This window comes from Budorcas taxicolor, chromosome 2 (assembly GCF_023091745.1).
Source record: "Budorcas taxicolor isolate Tak-1 chromosome 2, Takin1.1, whole genome shotgun sequence".
Taxonomy (NCBI): Eukaryota; Metazoa; Chordata; class Mammalia; order Artiodactyla; family Bovidae; genus Budorcas; species Budorcas taxicolor.
The window spans coordinates 48,736,766-48,756,962 of NC_068911.1; the positions used below are offsets into that span (position 1 = coordinate 48,736,766).

General features: G+C 42.6%; 1 protein-coding gene across 3 annotated transcripts in view; it reads left to right on the top strand.

Moving 5' to 3' along the window:
• Positions 1-336: 336 nt before the first annotated feature.
• The window catches only part of SAP130 (Sin3A associated protein 130), a 74,960-nt gene continuing 55,099 nt past the window's right edge, over positions 337-20,197 (top strand). The window contains exons 1-7 of one of the 3 annotated variants that reach the window (XM_052660195.1): positions 337-424; positions 2,054-2,171; positions 8,973-9,208; positions 9,917-10,075; positions 11,269-11,380; positions 12,384-12,508; positions 14,056-14,180. In XM_052660195.1, coding sequence (XP_052516155.1) covers positions 2,060-2,171; positions 8,973-9,208; positions 9,917-10,075; positions 11,269-11,380; positions 12,384-12,508; positions 14,056-14,180 — 869 coding nt within the window. In that variant the 5' untranslated portion in view covers positions 337-424; positions 2,054-2,059. Of the gene's footprint in view, positions 425-1,191; positions 1,264-2,053; positions 2,172-8,972; positions 9,209-9,916; positions 10,076-11,268; positions 11,381-12,383; positions 12,509-14,055; positions 14,181-20,197 lie in introns of those variants that run through there. The other 2 variants (XM_052660194.1, XM_052660196.1) reach the window with 2 other exon arrangements.

The following is a 20,197-nucleotide window of genomic DNA, read 5'->3' on the forward strand; positions in this document are numbered from 1 at the left end:
CTGAAGCAAAAGGGTGGGACGTTTTTACTAGGCACACGGAAAAGGCAGAATCGACTCCAGACAGCAAAGGGGTGTGCAGCCCGGGCCGGGTCACCAGGACGCCCCGCCCAGGCCCGCCTTCTAGGCATTAGGGACTACATTTCCCAGAGGTCTGAGCGGCCGCGAGGGGCTGGCCGGTCCGCTCTCCGCTCACACTGCGCGGCGACTGGCTTCCTCGGAGGAGGGCGGGGCCTAATCCAGCCAATGGGTGAGGGGCTCGTTACGGCGGCGGAAGCAGCGGCGCTGGGTTGAGGGGTGGGGGGCAGAGTGCTAGCGCCTCGGCGGCGGCGGCCGGTCCCGGAGCCCGAGGACGTCGGCTCCACAGGCGGAGAGCGCACGGAAGCAAGCTCGAAGTGGCGCGGCGGCCACTTGGCGCAGCACTCAAGTAATGGCGGGACGGGCGCCCGGGAGCGAAGGGGAGGGGAGGAGACGAGGGGGCGGGGCGGCCGAGCCGGGCTGCAGCGTCCGTCTCGCTGCGCGTCCCCGGGGAAGGGCAGCGGTGCCGCGTCTCCTGCGGCGTAGATCTGGGCTCTTTCGCTAGCTGAGCATGGCAGTTAGCTCGGCGGCAAAGGCCCGGTGTCCTGCGGCAAGGAAAGGAGAGGCGTCGGGAGGGCTGGGCTGATCCGGGCGTGGGGGCGTGGCGGGCGTGGGCCTTGGCGGGGAAGCTGAGAGGCCGGGGGAGCGCGGGCGGGCGGGCGGCCCAAGGAGTTTGGCTCCTGGAGCAGTTTAAAGTGACTCTCCACATCCGGGCCCTGCGCCCGCCGCTTTCAGACCCCGACCGAGGCGGGGCCTCCTAGCTCCCCGCCCCTTTCGCCGGCAGCGCTTGTCTTCCTCTGCTATTGGCTCAGCCTCGAGGGCCTTGGGCTGCCCCGGCGAGGCTCGCGCCTGATTGGCTGGCAGTCGGCGGGAGGGTGGGGCGGGATCAGAGCTGGCAGACCGCGGTGGATTGGCCCGGGTACTGGAGTGACGCGCCCGGCGTGGGGCCAATGGGCAGACGGGAGGTAGGGGCAGGTTCGGGGGAAGAGGACTGGAGCGGAGCGGTGGCCGGGTGGCCCGGGTGAGCGGGGCCAGAAGAGCTGGACAGCGGCGGGCCCGAGGCGCGCTGCGGCGCGAGCCCTCCCGGCGACCTCGGAACCCAGCGCTGCCACCGAGATGGGTCCTCCGCGGCCCTCTCAGCCTGGCGAGGTGGAATCGGGAGCGGCGGGCGGCGGGCGGCGGCTGCAGGTAAAGAGGCATACTGGTCCTGAGCTCCTCAGAATGCCTAACCCCTCTCCGGAGAAGTCTTAGAGACCCCATGTGTCTGGAGACCCGTGTTCTCCGATCTCAGCTGTGGGCTTCTGGGTAGGGGTAGGATTGCGGGCTATCGAGGATATCGGCAGAGCTTGGCTCCTGAGGGGAAAGTGAGGGTCGATTTCAGGGAAGGTGGTGAAGGTCTCGGTTCCCTTTGGCTCGATGGCCGTCTGTGAAAGGGGTGGGATGAAATCCGTCACTGAAGGCCTGTGCAGAAAAACATGAGAATTCCTTTTGGATCAGGTCTTGATGTAAGGTTTCTAATCCTTTCTTAGGACAGGGCATCTGCCTCCGATTCCTCCCCTGACACACTGATGACAGTTTTGTACACCTTGGTGGGAGGCTTGGCTTTCAAAGGCACAAGCCATTTGTCATGAAACTTTACAGAGAAATGTATGTGTTGTGTTAATACATGTCATGTGGCTGTTGCACACGATGTGTCGACTTTTTCGTTTGGCAGTTCACAAGTATTTGTGGGGGGGTGGGGTCATAATATCCCTCAGTATCACATAAGCGATTTTACCATTAACTGAACCTATGTTCATGGAAAACTTAAACGATTTAGACCACTTCTGCACTGTATATTGAACACAAGTATTATTTTCAATCAATGATGCTGCATTTGCTTTCCTAAAAGAAGGTATAGGTACTAAAAATACTTTAATTTCTCATTATTGGTTCTAATCTCAGAATCCAGTAATAACCATGTGACTATGCACTGCAGGTGGAAATGAGTTCTCAACAGTTTCCTCGGTTAGGAACCCCTTCCACCGGGCTAAGCCAGGCTCCTTCACAGATAGCCAACAGTGGTTCTGCAGGATTGATAAACCCAGCTGCAACAGGTGAGATGTGTGACATTTTTCTGCATTGCTTTGTGCTTTTAAAATATTGCAGGTTTTCCAACTTAAAAAATAGCAAATTCTTGGTGGGGTTTTAGTAAATACTAGGTTATTGAATTTGAAGAAAGGATATATTACAATTCTAATGTAAATAAGGGTTTTTTTCCGTCCTGTTTTAATCACTTGATTCACATGTGCCAGAGTCTAGGTGAAACTTACAGCATGCTTATAAGATACATTTTTTAAATGTATTAATGTGTTGTTATTTAACTAAGGCCCAGAAGTATAATAACAGTGCCATGAGGGTGAGCAGAGGCATAGGAACTTATAGGAACTTACCTTTTAGAAACTTGCCTTTTAGTAACTTACTGTTCAGGAAAAGAGATTTCTCTAAAATGTGTATGCACACACATATGCAGCTTGGGTTTTAACTGTATGCTCTGAATGCTGTAGATCAGTGAGTGGCCTCAGCTGGTAATGATTCGGCTGGCCAGGGAATGTTTGGCAATGTCTGAATACAGTTTTGGTTCTCACAGGTAGGGGGTGCTACTGGCATCTGATATTTATTTAGAGGCCCTGGATGAAGCTGTTGAATATCCTACATGATGCAGAACAGCCCTCCCCCATCCCCAACAAAGTATCCAGTCTAATCAGCAGTGCTGAAGTTGAGTTACTCCTTCAAATAATCTGTATATTATACATATCAAGTAAAAAGTATTATTACTTCTGTATTGGCAAAGTGAAATAAAATACTCCTTTTTTTATTCCTTTCTTTAGTGCCTGATTTCTGTGCTCCTTATCATGGTATTCCTCCTACTTAACAGTAGCTGCTGACATTTTCTGAATAAGCGATAAGTTCCCAATTTTCTTGACCTTGGGACTTTACATAGTCTGGTTTTTGTGCTTTTTGTTTTTTGTATTTTTTTTGGCTACAGTCTTACTTCTTCCTCTCCACACTTACTTATCTAGGTATTCTTTGTTCTTTCCTGAGGTTTCATCTCAGATATCACTTTTCTTTGGGAAGTCCTTACTGACTCCATCATCCACAGCAGTTCAGCATCCTCCTCCTAGAAAGAAAGCCAGGACTTATCTGTCCATATTCCTTTGCATGTGCTATTCTTGCTACCGTGTAGACATCAACAAATTATTATAGAGCTGCCTCAAGTTCTTTACTCTTTAACAAATATTTTTGACAGTGTTTTCTCTAGTATAAATTCACAGTGGGATTTTTTTTTTCTTTTTTTTTTGCCGAGCTGTGTGGCTTGCGTGACCTTAGTTCCTTAACCAGCAATTTAACCTGGGTCATGGCAGTGAATACACGAAGTCCTAATCACTGGACTGCCAGGGAATTCACACACCAGAATAATTTAAAGGAGCATAGTGAAGAGAATATTTTTGAACATCAGTTTGTAAGAATTATACTACTGCTCATTAAGAAGGATATCAATTAGCAATAATTGCCTTCAGATTTTGTTGAGAAGGAAATCATTGACTTAGGCCAAAATTGTCTGTAATTTTACTTCTGAAATGTGTATCTTTTTTCCTTCAATTGGTCTAAGAAAGAAAACAAAAGTTTTCCTTACTCGGTTAGATGTCTTTCTGTAGTTCCTGTTGCATTTATTGAAAGAAGTAAATTGGGATCCTAAGCATGTCAGGATTTTAAGTACATGTTCACAGTTCAAAAGTATAGATTACAATCAATTGTCTTAACTACTTCTTGAAGATTTTTTTTTCTTTCTGATAAAAATAACTCCACATGCCTAGAAGGAAACAATAAATGATTTCAAAAAGAGCTTAATGGAAAATGATCAGTGCATTATAACTTAATGAAAGTGTTAAAAATCAAAGTCTTCCTGGACAAATAGATTTAGAAGAAAGTTATGAAATTGTCTATTTTCTTTAAAATTTTACCTAGAGGAAAATCTGGGTAGTCAGGATGGTTAAAAATCAATTGAAAATGGAAAGACAGAAGTAAAGTGGTCTTTATTCACAGTCATCGTATATACAGAAAATACTAAAGAATGTTTTAAAAAGCTGTCAGAACTAATCAGTGAAATTAGTAAAGTTGCAAGATAAAAAACGCTCAGTGTACAGAAATCAGTTATATTTTTAAATACTAGTAATGAACAGTGATGGAAAAGGAAATGGCAACCCACTCCAGTGTCCTTGCCTGGAGAATCCTAGGGACGGGGGAGCCTGGTGGGCTGCCGTCTGTGGGGTCGCACAGAGTCGGACACGACTGAAGCGATGCAGCAGCAGTGAACGGTGACATTTTAAAAATGTCATTTACGGTGGCATTAAAAAAACCTAAAAAATACTTAGGAATAAATTAACAAAATATGTGTATGAGCTGGGGTTAGAAAACTCTGTAAAACATTGCTGAGAGAAATTAAAGATCTAGGTAAATGAAGAGATCTGTCACGTTTATAGATCGGAAAACTCAGTATTTTCTTTTACCCAGAGGGACCTGTAGATTCATATAAATCCTAATCAAATTCACATCAGGTACTTTTCTAAAAACTGACAGCTGAATCTAAAATTTATGTAGAAACCAAAGGACCTAGAATAGCCAAAGCAATTTGGACAAAAAAGAAAAAAGTTGCCTTTTCTCTGCTGCCTTACTTCAAGACTTGGTATAAAGGTGCACTAATGAAGACATTGTTAAATTGGCATAAATCGCTGGGTCATTGGAACTAACTAGAGGATCCAGAAACAAACCGCAGTGGTTTATTAACCACATGATGGTTAATTGATTTTTGATATAAGTACATAGAGAATTCAATAGGGTATTGACAAAATAGTATTAGAACACTAGAATATTCATATGAAAAGAAAATGAACCTTGACCTCTGTGTCCACCATGCATATAAATTAACTCAATGTGTAATTGTGAACCTAAATATAAAATTTAAAATTTATAAAAGAAAACATAGAAGAAACTGCTTGTTACTTTGGAGTAAGTAAAAATTGCTTAGGGCACAAAAAATGCTGATTATAAAGGAGACGACTAATATGTTGTACTGAAATGACTGCTCTACAGAAGATATCATTAAGTAAAATAAAAGGGCAAGACACCAAGTGAGAGAGGACATTTGTGATAAATGTATCAACAAAGAACTTACATCCCAAATATGTTAAAAAACTCTTGTAACACAAAAGCAAAAAGACAAACAGCTGGCTTGGTTTTTTTTTAATGGGCAAAATATTTGAATAGATACTTCATCAAAGATGCTATATAAAAGCAAGATAAACACATTAAAAAATTAAGCTGTATTAATCCCAGGGCAATATAAATTAAAAACAATAGAAACTACTGTACACCTACCAGAATGACTAAAAAAGACTGGCAGTACCAAGTTTTGACATGTTTGTGGAGCAAGTAGAAACCATGTATTGGGGGGAATGCAAAATAATCTAGCCACTTTGGAAGACAGTTTGATACAGTGTCTTAAAAAATTAAACAAGAGCTTACCATACAACCCAGCAATCTCATTCCTAGGTATTTACCCAAGATAAATGAAAATGTGTGTCACACATACAGTGACTTTCTCAGTGGTTCATAGAAGCCTTATTCATGATAGCCAAACACTGGAAAGAACCCAGATTTTATCAACTGGTGACTGGATGAGCAAAGTTTGGTTTAATCCATACAGTAGAATTCTCAGTAATAAAAAGAAGCAAACTAGCATTACATGTAATAAAATGGAGGAGCGTCAGAAGCATTTTATTGAGAGAAAGAAGCCAGACCCAAAGGACCACTTATTGTGTGGTTCTATTTCTGTGAAATTCCAGAAAAGACCAAACAATAGTGATAGAATGAAGATCAGTGGTTTCTAAGGAGTAGGGATGGGAGGGGAGGGAATTGAGTGCAAAGGGGCATGAATGAACTTGTTAGAGTAATAGGCAGTGTTCTGTGTCGTGATTGTGTTGTGATTACAATACTGAATACGTTTATGTGCATTTACTTTTATAGAACAAATTAGTAGATTTTATATGTAAATTATACGTCAGTAAGGCCGATTGATTAAAAAAGATCGAGAGATATGAACATATATTTCCTTTTGTGAAATATGACCTGTGATCATATAAAAAGAACTTTAACATTACTAGTCACCATGGAAATGTTAATTAAAACCACAATAAGATACCCAGTACACACCCACTAAAATGTCTGCATATCAAGAATTGGTGAGGATGAGGAGCAACTGGACCACTAATACACTGCTGGTGGAAACTTCAGATGAGTCAGCCACTTTGGAAAGTAATTTGACAGTTTCATATAAAGTTTACTATTTGACCTAACCAATCTGCTAATTTGTTGGTGAACGTGTGCTAAATCGCTTCAGTTGTGTTTGACTCTTTGCGACCCTATGGACTGTATCCTGCCAGGCTCCTCTGCCCATAGGATTCCCCAGGCATGAATACTGGAGTGGGTTGCCATGCCTTTCTCCAGGGGATCTTCCCGACCCAGGGATCAAACCCGTTTCTCTTACATCTCCTGCATTGGCGGGTGGGTTCTCTACCACTAGTGCCACCAGACGTTGCTGGGAATGTTAAAAAAAAAACATTGAACTCTCTTAGAATAGCTGTTTTATTGTATGCAAATTATACCTCAATAAAATGCTTTTAAAAATCAAAATTTTAAAAAATAAAAATTAAATTTTTTTTAAATCTAGGAGAAAAATCAATATGTAACAAAATATAAAATATACTTTAATCTTTTCCCCCAGCACATTTTTCCTACAAGAAAAAAAATTCTGATTTTTTTCCTGAGCAGGTCATTGAACAAGGACTCAGAGTGCATGTGGTTATTTCTTCCATAGTCGTTGATAATAGCAGAAATTTGGAAATTACCTAAAAGCTCATCCGTGATATAATGGTTTAAAAAACTATAGTACAGCTATGCAGTGAAATTCCATTTAGCCCTTTTGAAATGATACAGTATACATCTATTACTTAGTGATTTCTCTCTTAGGTATATATATGTATTTAACAGAAATGATATGAATGTCCACCAAAAGATGTACATGAATATTCCTAGCATTCCTATTCATAAATAGTGAAAGAACTGAAAACTAACTGCCTGCTGGCAGTAAAATGGATAATTTGTGATTTATTCAAGAGTTGGCATACTGTACTGAGAATGAAAGTTCTATAGCTACATGGAGTGACATGGATGAAGTCTCATACCTGTAAGTGAAAGAGGCAGGACACAACCATTTGGTATAAGTGTATTTATATAGAGCTCAGAAATAAGATAGCAGTAACCTGTAGTGTCAGGAGTTAGCATGGTAAGTGTCACTGGGAGGAGCAGTGGCTGGAGTCAGGCTGACAGAGGGTTTCTGGGGAACCAGTAGTGTTCTGCTGGTTGATCCAGGTGCTGGTAACTCAAGTGTATTCAGTTTGTGAAAGTTCACTAAGCTATAAAATTAATATTTGTGCTCTTGTTTTATGAAGGTTATAGTTAAATAAGGACTTCCTTGGCAGCCCAGTGCCTAAGATCTGTTTTCTACTGCAGGGTTCATGGGTTCAGTCACTGCTTAGGGAACTAATATCTCACATGCAATGCGGCACACCAAAAATAAATAAAAACCCGCCTAAGATCAAAGAGCCGAGAAGTGTCTGAGGTTTTACCAAAATAGTAACTTGGAGCTTTTAGGGGATAGACTTCAGGAGCAGTTTTACCTTCTGTATAGTTTTCCAAATAATTAAAAAAAGTTTTTCAAGTGTAATCTTTATATTCAGAAAAATAGCATTGTTTTAGGAAAATGATAGTGCAAATTAATATTTTCACAGTCTCTCCTCATTCATTTACATTAGTTCCTTGATTTTTTTTTTAACTTTTAAATACGTTGCAAGTGCTCATGGTCCAAAATTCCAAAAGAAAAAGAGTATACACTGAAGAGTATCTCTTCTCCCTGCCCCTGCTCACCGCTTTCTTTCCCTTCAGGCAACCAAGGTGATTTGGAGATACGTTATCACTGTTCAAATATTAATGTTTATGTTTGTGTGTATTTTATTTTTTCTATGTGCTATACCTGGCTATTTTCATATATCCTTTTCATAATAGATATTATACATTTTTTCCATAAGAGTACCTAAAAAATTTTCCTGCTTTGTTTTTATATTTGCATGCTGGTGTAGTGTGTGAGTATGCCATAATTTATATAACCAGATCACTGTTGATGGACATGTAGGTTTTTTCAATTCCTTCCCTGGTATAAAAATGCTGAAACAAATAACTTATACCCGGCACCCCACTCCAGTACTCTTGCTTGGAAAATCCCATGGGCGGAGGAGCCTGGTAGGCTGCGGTCCATGGGGTCGCTAAGAGTCAGATACGACTGAGCGTCTTCATTTTCACTGTTCCCTTTCATGCATTGGAGAAGGAAATGGCAACCCACTCCAGTGTTCTTGCCTGGAGAATCCCAGGGATAGGGGAGCCTGGTGGGCTGCCGTCTATGGGGTCGCACAGAGTCAGACACGACTGAAACGACTTAGCAGCATCAGCAACTCATTTTATACATAGGCTCTATAAGATACATCCCTACAAGTGGGATTGTTGAATCTCAGAGAGTGCATGCATTATAGCAACAGTAGAGCTTTACTTGTTCACTCTGTAGGGATATGGACTGAGAAATGTGTTTTTAAATATTGTATGTTCCTAGACTTAAGAACTAAAGTAATCTTTTTAATATTGTTTTTATAACTTTTTAAATAAATATTTTAAATGAAATTGTCTTACATGTCCTATTACAATTTCAGCTACTTGAGCTCATTCTTTCTCCTTCATGTCTTCACTAGTCAACGATGAATCTAGTCGAGATGCTGAAGTCGCTGCCAGGGAGCACTTGGGTTCCAGCAGCTCCTTACAGTCCCGTGAAGAGAAGCAGGAACCTGTTGTGGTAAGGCCCTACCCGCAGGTGCAGATGTTGTCTACACACCATGCTGTCGCCTCGGGCACGCCTGTCACAGTGGCAGCCCCACCAGCACACCTGACGCCAGCAGTGCCACTCTCATTTTCGGAGGGACTTATGAAGGTAATGGAGAGGTTTAAAATTTCACATTAAACCGCAGCTAGACTGGCTAGTATTTCTGACAATGCTCACAAAGTCGTAGGCTAGATCCTAGGATTGTAGCTTTTTCTTGTTGACCCGTCAGTCCAGCTCCTGCCTGTAACTCAGAGTTCCGCTGTTCTGCAGTGCCTAGTCCAGTGCCACGGGGCAGTTGGCATCACAGGATCTTTTCTAGTATCCATATTGACATAGATTTTATTCAGAAGTTACGGGCATACTAGTGTAGCTTTTATCTTGGAGTGGCATTCTTTTCCAAGGTTTTATTTGCTAATTTGGGGACATCTGAGAACATCGCCTAGTGTGTATTACCTTGTGGATATGTTTTAGTTACTGGGAGTTTTGTTTACTTCCTCCCAGACTTGGGGAAGCAGCACAGTATAGAAGAAAGAATGTGGGGTGAGCCATACAGATCTGGGCTTTCTTCCCATTTCTCGTTTTTATTGTCTGTGTGGCTTTGAGCAAGAAACTTAGCCTTGCTTTGTATGTTTGCACATCTGTAAAATGGAAATGGTAGTACTTCAATGGAGAGGCTGTGATGCTAAGAGATAAAACATACAAGGCTTCTAGCATCTTTCCTGGCATTCTCCAGGTTTGGTTTGTGTGTGTATATAGAATGAAGCGCATCACTAGTAAAAAGCTATTGATATGTTTCGTGTGGTTTTCTGTTTGCAGCCGCCCCCGAAGCCCACCATGCCTAGCCGTCCCATTGCTCCTGCTCCACCTTCTGCCTTGTCACTTCCCCCCAAGGTTCCAGGGCAGGTTACCGTTACCATGGAGAGTAGCATCCCTCAAGCTTCAGCCATTCCTGTGGCAACAATCAGTGGACAACAGGTCTTTTTCCTCTTAATTTGCTGATTTTCAAACTGAGATGCCAGAGTGTTCAGCATTATTTATCGAATGCCAGCAGTACATTAGGCACTGGACTAAGTTAAAAAATTAACTAGTCACAGTATCTGCAAGGGGACGAGAGAAGAGTTGACAGAGAGGGATGGCATAGGGAGTGAGACCAACACGCACAGTGGTCTTGTCATGTAGCCCATATGTATTGAGTATCTGCTGTGTGCGAGGTTCCATCCGCAGTGTGAGAAACAAACCTAGATAAGACAGCCCATGACTTTGAGCTCAGAGTCCAGTTGTGCTTAGTTTATCGGTACTGAACTCTGGTGGGTTAAGAGCAGCCTCACAGTAGCAGTGCTTCTTTAGGTTATTCTCTGGGGAGAGTAATGTGTATCTTTTGGGCAACTGACAGGTTCCCTCAGCATCCTACCAGTCGTGAACATTTATTTTAAAGTCTCACATTTAGCTTCATTTTGTTAATTGTAATCCTCCTCCATTATATGCATTTTATTTCTTTAAATATTTTAAATTACTTACCAATGAAAACTGAATCTCAGAACTTCTCCTTAAAGTTTACAAGAAAAAAAGTGGTGTTCCAAAAAGATGCACTGTGGTTTTTTCATTTTGTCATAATGCTGAATACTCCCAGAAGTGTTGAAACGTCCACCGGAGAAGCGCTGGCATCAGGGTTGGGCGAGTGTGAGGAAGGGACACTGAGGGGTAAGCTGAAGAACTCGCAGGGGAATGCCCATTGGATGTTGACTAAATTTACTTAGAAATCCTGACTGGCATAAAGAATCCGTGAATGTAGTGGCATGCAAAGGAAATAGTGAGAGTAAGAAAAAGTAAGCTATTGGCCAAGATAGAGAAAACAAGGGTGAAAGACCACTGCTGGAAATGCGGGTGTCTGTAGGGATTCGGTCAAATGTGTCATCAGTGACAGAGATGTAGCAGTAGCTAGACCCGAGGCAGCCGATGGGTCCCCCTGTCACCACATGCCTGCTGGCCCAGGTCATTGTGCAGTGTGCTGTGTAAAGAAAGCTAATGTCCTGTCCCTTGGGTGCTCACTCTCTATAAGGAGCAACCCAGCCCACATTTAGAGGCAGCTGGCTTCCTAGAAGCAATGCCTAAGCACTCATGGCTAAGACCAGACACCTGGAAGTAACATCCCATCCTATTTTTTGAAGGGACATCCCAGTAACCTGCATCACATCATGACCACAAACGTACAGATGTCTATCATCCGCAGCAATGCTCCTGGGCCCCCTCTTCACATTGGAGCATCTCATTTACCTCGAGGTAAGGCTGCATGTTTTGTTCAGACTCTTGAAATGCAATGACAGGTATACATTTGGTAAAAGATACAGTAACACAAAGCATATCCAGAATGAGCTTTTTGAAGCTGCAGGACAAGAAAAATAAACTTAGATAAATGCACATTTTTAGCATGACCTAACAATTGCTTATTATAGTTTTAATAACAAGTATGTTGTCTGTGTGTAAACTTAAAGCAATTCAGATTTTTAGTATGGTCTAAAAATTGTCCTTTAGTAATGAGGAGCTCCTAAAAGCTATGGTAATCTAAATATGGTCTCCATTTTTAATAAATAACTCACAAATGTTAATACTGAGCATTTTTGAAGTTTAATGGAAATGGTTACTCAAATCTCTGTTCATCTGGCAATAAGCTGAATTTGTTCTTACAATTACATTCTAATAGTTTGTACAGTGTTAAGTTTAGTAAGAGTTTTCAACTACTTGGTCAGAAATTGTCATCTCCTATGAGAAAGGATAAAATTATTTTGGCAAAAGCATGCTAGTGGATGCTGTCTCTTAACATACCTTAGTGGTTCTCAGAATGAGGTTCAGATACTGCAGGGGAGTCTGGTGAGGTCGAAACTAATACATGTGCCCTTTTCTCAGTGCTGGCATGGGCACTGATGGTTCAAAGGCTGTGGTGGCTCACGCGAATGCAGCTGTCTGGTGGTTTACCTGCCGGAGCCTCGGCCTGAACCAGGGCAGCAGCGCTGTACGGTGCCTCACAGCTGTGCACCTGTAGTCAAACCAAGAAGCCAGTTTCGTTAAAGAACATCCTTGAAGAAGCAATACAGGTTGTTAACCTCAACTTCAGCCCTTGAGTGCACGTTTTCTTAATTTCTTAATTTCCTGTGTGATGAAATGGGAAATACACATAGAGCACCCAAGCTAAATACTGACATACTGAGCTTCTGGGGAATATAATTGCAGCTGTTTAAATTGTGAGCCCAGAAGCCACGCTAATGAAAAAATGCTCTTTTTCCAGGAGCAGCTGCTGCTGCAGTGATGTCCAGTTCTAAAGTGACCACGGTCCTGAGACCCACTTCGCAGCTGCCAAACGCTGCTGCAGCTCAGCCAGCAGTGCAGCACATCATCCACCAGCCCATCCAGGCACGCGGGGCTGCGGGGAGCTGGCCAGCAAGTGTCAGGGCCGCTCTAAGCTGCTCGCTCTGCTGGGCACTGCATGAGTCCTTAAACTTTAAGTGACTTTCGATCTAGTTGCCAGGATGTAGAGCAGGCTGAATTATATACAGTGTCATGTGGTCTGCTGTGAGAATTTAGGAGAGAGGTAGGGAGGCCAGGCTTTCTGTTGGGATGGGTGTGGCAGTGGGGATTCAGAGAAGTGAAGAGGAGTGAAGGGAGCAGTGTTCTGAACAAGGCAAGAGAGCTGGCAGTTGGTTGTACACAGTGTGGAGTAAACACTAGTTAGAACTAAGTAATTCTGATTTGGATAGGGATACGTGAACCTGTAAACATTTTAAGCACATTTTTATGCACATACATATCTATTTTGAAGAAGATACGTTTTTCAAGGAAATCTGTGGCCTCAGTATAACATATTACTGCGTTGTACCATGTCTCTAAATTTGAGACTCTAAGAGTATAAACTTGGTTTTTTACACGGTAGAGAGCTACTTCATTTTTTAAGTATAGCGATATATGAATATCTCTGAAAGTTTAATTTGGCTGAGCTGTATACAGAACATGGAAGTTCAGTGCCTCTAGGGGGAAGGCTGGCAGCATGTGTGAAACAGCTTTAAGATAGTATGAGAAAATGCTGATTAGAAGGCGGGGTAAGCTATATCTAGCCTAGAGCTTTCACATTAAAAGATCTTGCCGGCTAATGAAAAACATTTGGCGACTAGACTAGGGCCCCAGAAGTGTATGTTAGGAAGGATTGGAAAAAGAAGAGGACCGCGGTAAGGAGCTCGCTAGTGAGGAGGACAGCTCAGCAGACCTGGTGTGAGACGACAGACCGTCAGAGCAGTGCGGTGGGCCGAGGTCTGGGGTGAGAAGCAGAGCAGGAGTGGGCAGAGCTGGCCAGGTTACCTGCACGCGTCAGGATCGGGACAGAGGGACTACCCTAGAGCTCAGCTGATGGAGGGAACTGGCAGCAGACAGGGGCAGTCCGGTGTGGAGTTAGTTTGCAGGTGAGGATTTGACTCTCGGACGTAGGAGTGAGGGAAGTGTATCCACATGAGAGCGCCTGGGACCTGCATTTTCCGCGGGTAAAGAATGCTGTTTCCAGGTATTCACTTTTCTAGCGTGCGAGCCAGCAGTTCCATCTAGTTCTGTGAAAGATTCTATAGTCATGCAAAGTGTCTACTCGGACCAGCACCAGATCTGTGGTAGCTAGAGCTGAAGGGTTAGCTTCCAGTTTGTACTAATTGTAAGACAGAATTTTGAGTCTGGTCATATTGGAAGAGGAGGGACTTGTGTACTGTCCAGTCAGAATTGGGTTTTTTGGGACAATTCTGACTCTTTGCCTTCGAACAACCTATCTGAAAAGAGTTCCTTAATGAGAATGGTTAGCATTTACTTTCATTTGGATATAAACATACTTATTTAGAGGCCCGGGTTTCACATTGTACTTGAGGTGTTTGGCATACTTTATTTCGCTTTTTAAGTGAAGTATTTTTTTTCTCTTCTCTCGTTAGTCTCGTCCACCTGTGACCACCTCTAATACCATCCCTCCTGCTGTGGTAGCAACCGTGTCAGCCACGAGAGCTCAGTCTCCAGTCATTACTACGACAGCAGCCCATGCCACTGATTCCACACTTAGGTATATTTGGGAATCTGAAGATCAGCTGTCTTGTCATCTTCCCTTCTTATCTCTTCTTTATTCCTTCTTTCATTTCTTCATTCGACTCAATATTTCTTGAGTGCTTTTTTTTTTTAATGAGCCATGGTAGTGTTCTGCATCCTGAGGTTAAAGCCATGAACAAATAAAAAGAAATTCCTGCCCTCATAGAGTTTCTCTTTTTGAAACTATGACTGGAGACATGCAATTGAAAAATACATGTTTTTTAAGTGGCAGAGAGTGCTTTGGGGAAAAATTTGGTAAGGCAGATGGGATTTGGAGTGACAGGTAGGCAGTGCAAGGGGCTTAACTATTCCATATATGGTGATCAGGGAGGGCTTTGTTGATAAGGATACATTTGAACAGAAAATGGAAAGATACAGTAAAGGAGCCCTCTGGATGTCTGGGATAAGAGTGTTCTAAGCAGTGGGAACAGTAAAAGCAAAGGGCCTGAGACAGGAGTATATTTAAAGGGAAGCCTTAGCAGAGTTTGGAGCAAAGCATCACCACAATCTAAATTAGTTGGATCAGCCTGGTTGCTGGAGAGAGTAGGCTGCGAGGAGGCCAAGTTAGAAACATTGTTTAGAAGGGGATGGCAAGAATCCAGAGAGATGATAGTTGGAGGTAAGAAGACATAGTTAGATTCTGAGTAGAATTTTGCAGGTAGTCAGGAGGGTGTCTGAGGAATTACGTATGGGGTTATGGGAGAATGAGAACAGTCAGGATTATGCCAGCACTGGTTGGCTCTGCAGCGCGGAGAGTGGAGTTGCCTTAACTTGAGATGAGGAGCAATGTGAGGAGCAGGTTTGGGGCAGGAATTCCAGACTTGGATTTGGAGCATTTTAAGGTTGTGCTGACTTCTGAGCCCCCCAAGTGGAGATGTTAAGAAAAGTTAATATATGAATCTGGAGTCCATGGAAATGTTCTGGACGATATAATTCAGGAAGAAAGCATGGATGAGGAAGAAGTTTTTGAGAGAGAAATGGCTCCCAGTTGAGAGGTCTGTTGAGGGAGGCAGTGTTCTCGAGGGAAAACCAAGATTCATTAGGGCAGGAAGATAATGGATATATTCACAGAAGAGGTTGAGGGTATAGGGGATTTAGCTAAAGACCGATTGTGAGTCCAGAGGGTATAGCGGAAAGATTCAACGTTTGAAAAATGAAGATAGTACAGTTGATTTACAAGCCATACAGGGAAAGAGTCTGGTCAGTGAGGGATGGTCACCAGTGCTTTTTGTGGATGACTCAGTAGGGATAAGACACGATGTTATTTGTCCTCACAGCCTTCACCATTAATATGCTTGAAGGGCCATGGGGGAAGGCAGTGGGGTGTCTTCCTGGGAGTATGCAGAATTCTAGTGGTCTTCCTTGATTCTTGCCATTGCTTATGTGGGTGCCAGGGAAGGGGCTTTTGGCAGTGTAAACAAGAAGTGATTCGCTGAACAAAGGAAGAGATAGTGGATGTGTAGGGCAGAGCTGTCAGGAACTAGAGACCATCTGTAAGACTTGTCTATCGGTTGGAAACAGTCTGAGGAGCCTTCTTGGTTTCTTCCTTGTTTGACCAAGTAAATGAAAAGGAGGCAAGGGAAAGAAAGCAGACTTTAGAGAGAAGGTTGAGTTTTGGGATACTGAGTTTATCTGTGAAATAATCAAGTGGCTGTAGCAACAGGTTATTGAAAAGATGTCTTTGCCTGAGATACAGGATTTTGATGTCATTAACACAGGCTGTAGTTGAAGCTTTAGGTAACTGAGTCTATCCAGGGGGAATAAATACAATGAGAAGAGGGCCTGGAACAAAACTCTGAAGAAAGTAACACTTAAATGCAAAAAAGTGCCTAGGACTTAACTTTACCCACTAGCTCTGCCATTTACTAGCTGTGTCATTTACTAGTGACTTGTGTGTTAGTCACTTAGTCATGTCTGACTCTTTGTGGCCCCATGGACCGTAGCCCACCAGGCTCCTCTGTCCATGGGATTCTCCAGGCAAGAACACTGGAGTGGGTTTCCTTCTCCATGTGTAAACTTCGGCAAGTTTTAAAATTAATCTAATCCTTAGTCCCCTCTTCAATAAAATGAAGACACTTTGCTTTTTGGTAATAGACTATATTGTCTGAGGTACAAAGAGATACAATTACCCACCATAAAATAGACTATGTGTTATTCATGTTAACTTTATAGTACCTTTAAAAAATTAATACATTCAGATGGTGTGATGAAATTCACAGGGTATAAATGTGTATACAATAAAAACTAGGGTTAGATTTTTTCTTTATGTTGAATTATCTGTCTTATTCAGTGTATTGTGTTTTTACTAAAAAAATGGATGTTGAACTTTGTCAGATATATTTTCAGCATATAACACTATCTCTTCACTCTTAAAACAAGTACGTGCTGTGTACCCCCTCTGTGCCAATCACTACTCTAGGCGTTAGAAGTGCACTAGGGAGTTAAACAGACATAAACTGTAATGATTTTTTTCTGTTTAAATGATCCATAACTATGATAAATTTCTAATGTCTCAGTTCAGTTCAGTCACTCAGTTGTATTCGACTCTTTGTGTCCCCATGAACTGCAGCACGCCAGGCCTCCCTGTCCATTACCAACTCCCAGAGTCCACCCAAACCCATGTCCATTGAGTCAATGATGCCATCCAACCATCTCATCCTCTGTCGTCCCCTTCTCCTCCTGCCCTCAATCTTTCCCAGCATCAGGGTCTTTTCCAATGAGTCAACTCTGTGCATGAGCTGGCCAAGGTATTGGAGTTTCAGCTTCAACATCATTCCCTCCAGTGAACACCCAGGACTAACCTCCTCTAGGAGGGACTGGTTGGATCTCCTTGCAGTCCAAGGGACTCTCAAGAGTCTTCTCCAACACCACAGTTCAAAAGCATCAATTCTTCGGCACTCAGCTTTCTTTATAGTCCAACTCTCACATTGATACATGACTATTGGAAAAACTGTAGCCTTGACTCGATGGACCTTTGTTGGCAAAGTAATGTCTCTGCTTTTGAATATACTATCTAGGTTGGTCATAACTTTCCTTCCAAGGAGTAAGCGTCTTTTAATTTCATGGCTGCAATCACCATCTGCAGTGATTTTGGAGCCCCCCAAAATAAAGTCAGCCTCTGTTTCCACTGTTTCTCCATCTATTTCCCATGAAGTGATGGGACCAGATGCCATGATCTTAGTTTTCTGAATGTTGAGCTTTAAGCCAACTTTTTCAGTCTCCTCTTTCACTTTCATCAAGAGGCCCTTTAGTTCCTCTTTACTTTCTGCCATAAGGGTGGTGTCATCTGCATATCTGAGGTTATTGATATTTCTCCCAGCAACTTGTGCTTCTTCCAGCCCAGTGTTTCTCATGATGTACTCTGCATAGAAGTTAAATAAGCAGGGTGACAATATACAGCCTTGACATACTCCTTTTCCTATTTGGAACCAGTCTGTTGTTCCATGTCCAGTTCTAACTGTTGCTTCCTGACCTACATACAGGTTTCTCAAGAGGCAGGTCAGGTGGTCTGGTATTCCCATCTTTTTCAGAATTTTCCACTGTTTATTGTGATCCACACGGTCAGAGGCTTTGGCATACTCAGTAAAGCAGAAATAGATGTTTTTCTGGAACTCTCGCTTTTTCGATGATCCAGCGGATGTTGGCAATTTGATCTCTGGTTCCTCTGCCTTTTGTGAAACCAATTCTAATGTCTAATTCCCTTTAAATGTTAGAGATAGATGGTGGACTTCCCTGGTGGTCTAATGTTAAAAACTCATCTTGCCATTCAGGGGAGGCACGTTTGAGCCCTGGTCAGGGAACTAGGATCCTACATGCCTCAGAGCAGCTAAGCCTGCACACCACAACTATTGAGCCTGTGTGCCATAACTAGGCAATGAGACCCACATGACACAATGAAGGTCCCACGTGCCACAGCTAAGACCCGATGCAGCCAAATAAATATTTAAATTCTAGAGACAAATTTTAAACAGACCGATTTCCATAGAAAAAAATAGAAAATGTCAAAGCACTATCTCCCAGAAAATCACCTGGCCCAGATGATTTCATTGAATTCTACCACACTCTAAAAGATGCAGTAAACTGAAGATAATTAAATTAGTTCAAGAACTGGAAAAAGAAAGGAAGTTTCCAAAGAAATTTAAGTGGTATGTCTTCATCTGTTAAATAAATTCAGTCCTGTCTGCCAGTTCTTTGATCATTTTTTTGTTGTTCTTCATCACTTACTTGAACAAAATTTATTCTCTTTTGGCAAGGGCTGAAAAAATATTGGATCTGTAGATCCAATATTTTGAATTTTCACATGCTTTAAATTGTTTCCCAGATATCCTTATACTTAAAAAATAGTTTGGCTGATAAAGAACTTTTTTGGTTCCTGTGTTGTTTTTTCTTTTAAATTTTATTTATTTGTCTATTCATTTTGGCTGTACTGGGTCTTCATTGCTACACATGGACTTTCTCTAGTTGGGGCGAACAGGGGCTACTCGCTAGTTGGGATGCACAGGCTTCCCATTGCTGTGGGTTTTCTTGTTGTAGAGCACAGGCTTTGGAGCGTGCAGGCTGCAGTAGTTACTGCTCGTGGGCTCTAGAGTGTGCACTCAGTAGTTGTGGCAGATGCGCTTGGGTGCCCTGCAGCATGTGCAGTCTTCCCAAACCGGAGATGGAGCCTGTTTCTCCTGCAGTGGCAGGCAGGTGCTTAACCGCTGGACCACCAGGGAAGTCCTGGTTTCCATATTTTTTCCCATGAGTATTTTCATGAGATATTTTTCCTCTGCTTTCTAGAGCTGAGTAGTCTATAGCCTGCTTTTTTTTTTTCACCTTGTTTGTGTTTGCATTTCAAGAACTATAGTAGGACATGTTTCACCATTACCATTATGTATCGGTTTGTTCTGGAACATGATGTGCCTTTTTAATCTGCACAATAACACTATATTTATGAAAGTTTTCATGAATTGTATCTTTTTATATTTATTTGATTTTGTTCTATTTTTTTGGGGTGGAGAGGAACATCCGATGTTGTGCTTGTTGGATCTTTTTGCATGACTTCCTTGTCTAACCCTTTTAAACTATTTTTTTTCTCTCTTGACTCTGCTTGCTTTTCTCATGGTTTTTCTGCCCCTTACCAAACCCTCAGCACTATGTCTCAAGCTCTGCTGCGAATTCTGCCTTCATTCCTGAAGCAGCTGAATGTTTTTTTTCTGGTTCTCTCTCGAGTGCTGCCCTTTTATTTTGTCTGCTTTTGTTGTCTCGTTGTCGCTTCCGGTGAGCTCCCTAGGTCTTTGCTTTGCGTTTTCGTTCCATAGAAGCAGGTATGTCACTCAGTTTCTTAATTCACGGCACAGTTTCCATCCGCCTGGTGAGAACGTTTGCAGTGGACACCCTCACTTCTGTCCACCTTTTTTCTTGCACCATCTTTAAGTAGATAATGTGCTGGTTCTTTTCTGAACCCTAATCTTTGGATGAACTTGCTCTGGACCCACCAGCCGTCTGTAGTTGCTTCTTACAGGCTGAGCTCTCTACTGGGTTAGAAGTTTTCCTGAAGACTCAGGATGCTGTTTTGAGGGGCTTTGGCCATTACTTCTCTCTTGCCAATGAAAATGCACTGCTGAAGATGGCAGTTTCTCTCTTCCTGAGTCTCACAACACAGTTTCCCTGTGGAGCTTATCTGTATCTGTGTAAGTCCTAGTTCGTGCGTTGCCTCTTGGATCTTGAAACTGGGCAGGGTCCAGGTTCTACTTTAATGTCATCTCCCACTGTTACAGACAATTTTGGTTTACTGGGTCAGAGTATGCTCCTCACTTTAAAGAACTATACTGGATTTTATCTCTTACATTCAGTTTGTAAATCTATTCACTAATATCCCACCAGGTCTGATTTTAAAGCATTTTGAGAGAGGATCCCTATGGTGAAACCATTGCTTAGTTTGGATACATGAGATCCCAGTCACATCACCTTTACAGCAAATTTTCGTGTCTTCTTCCTGCTAATTTATATTCA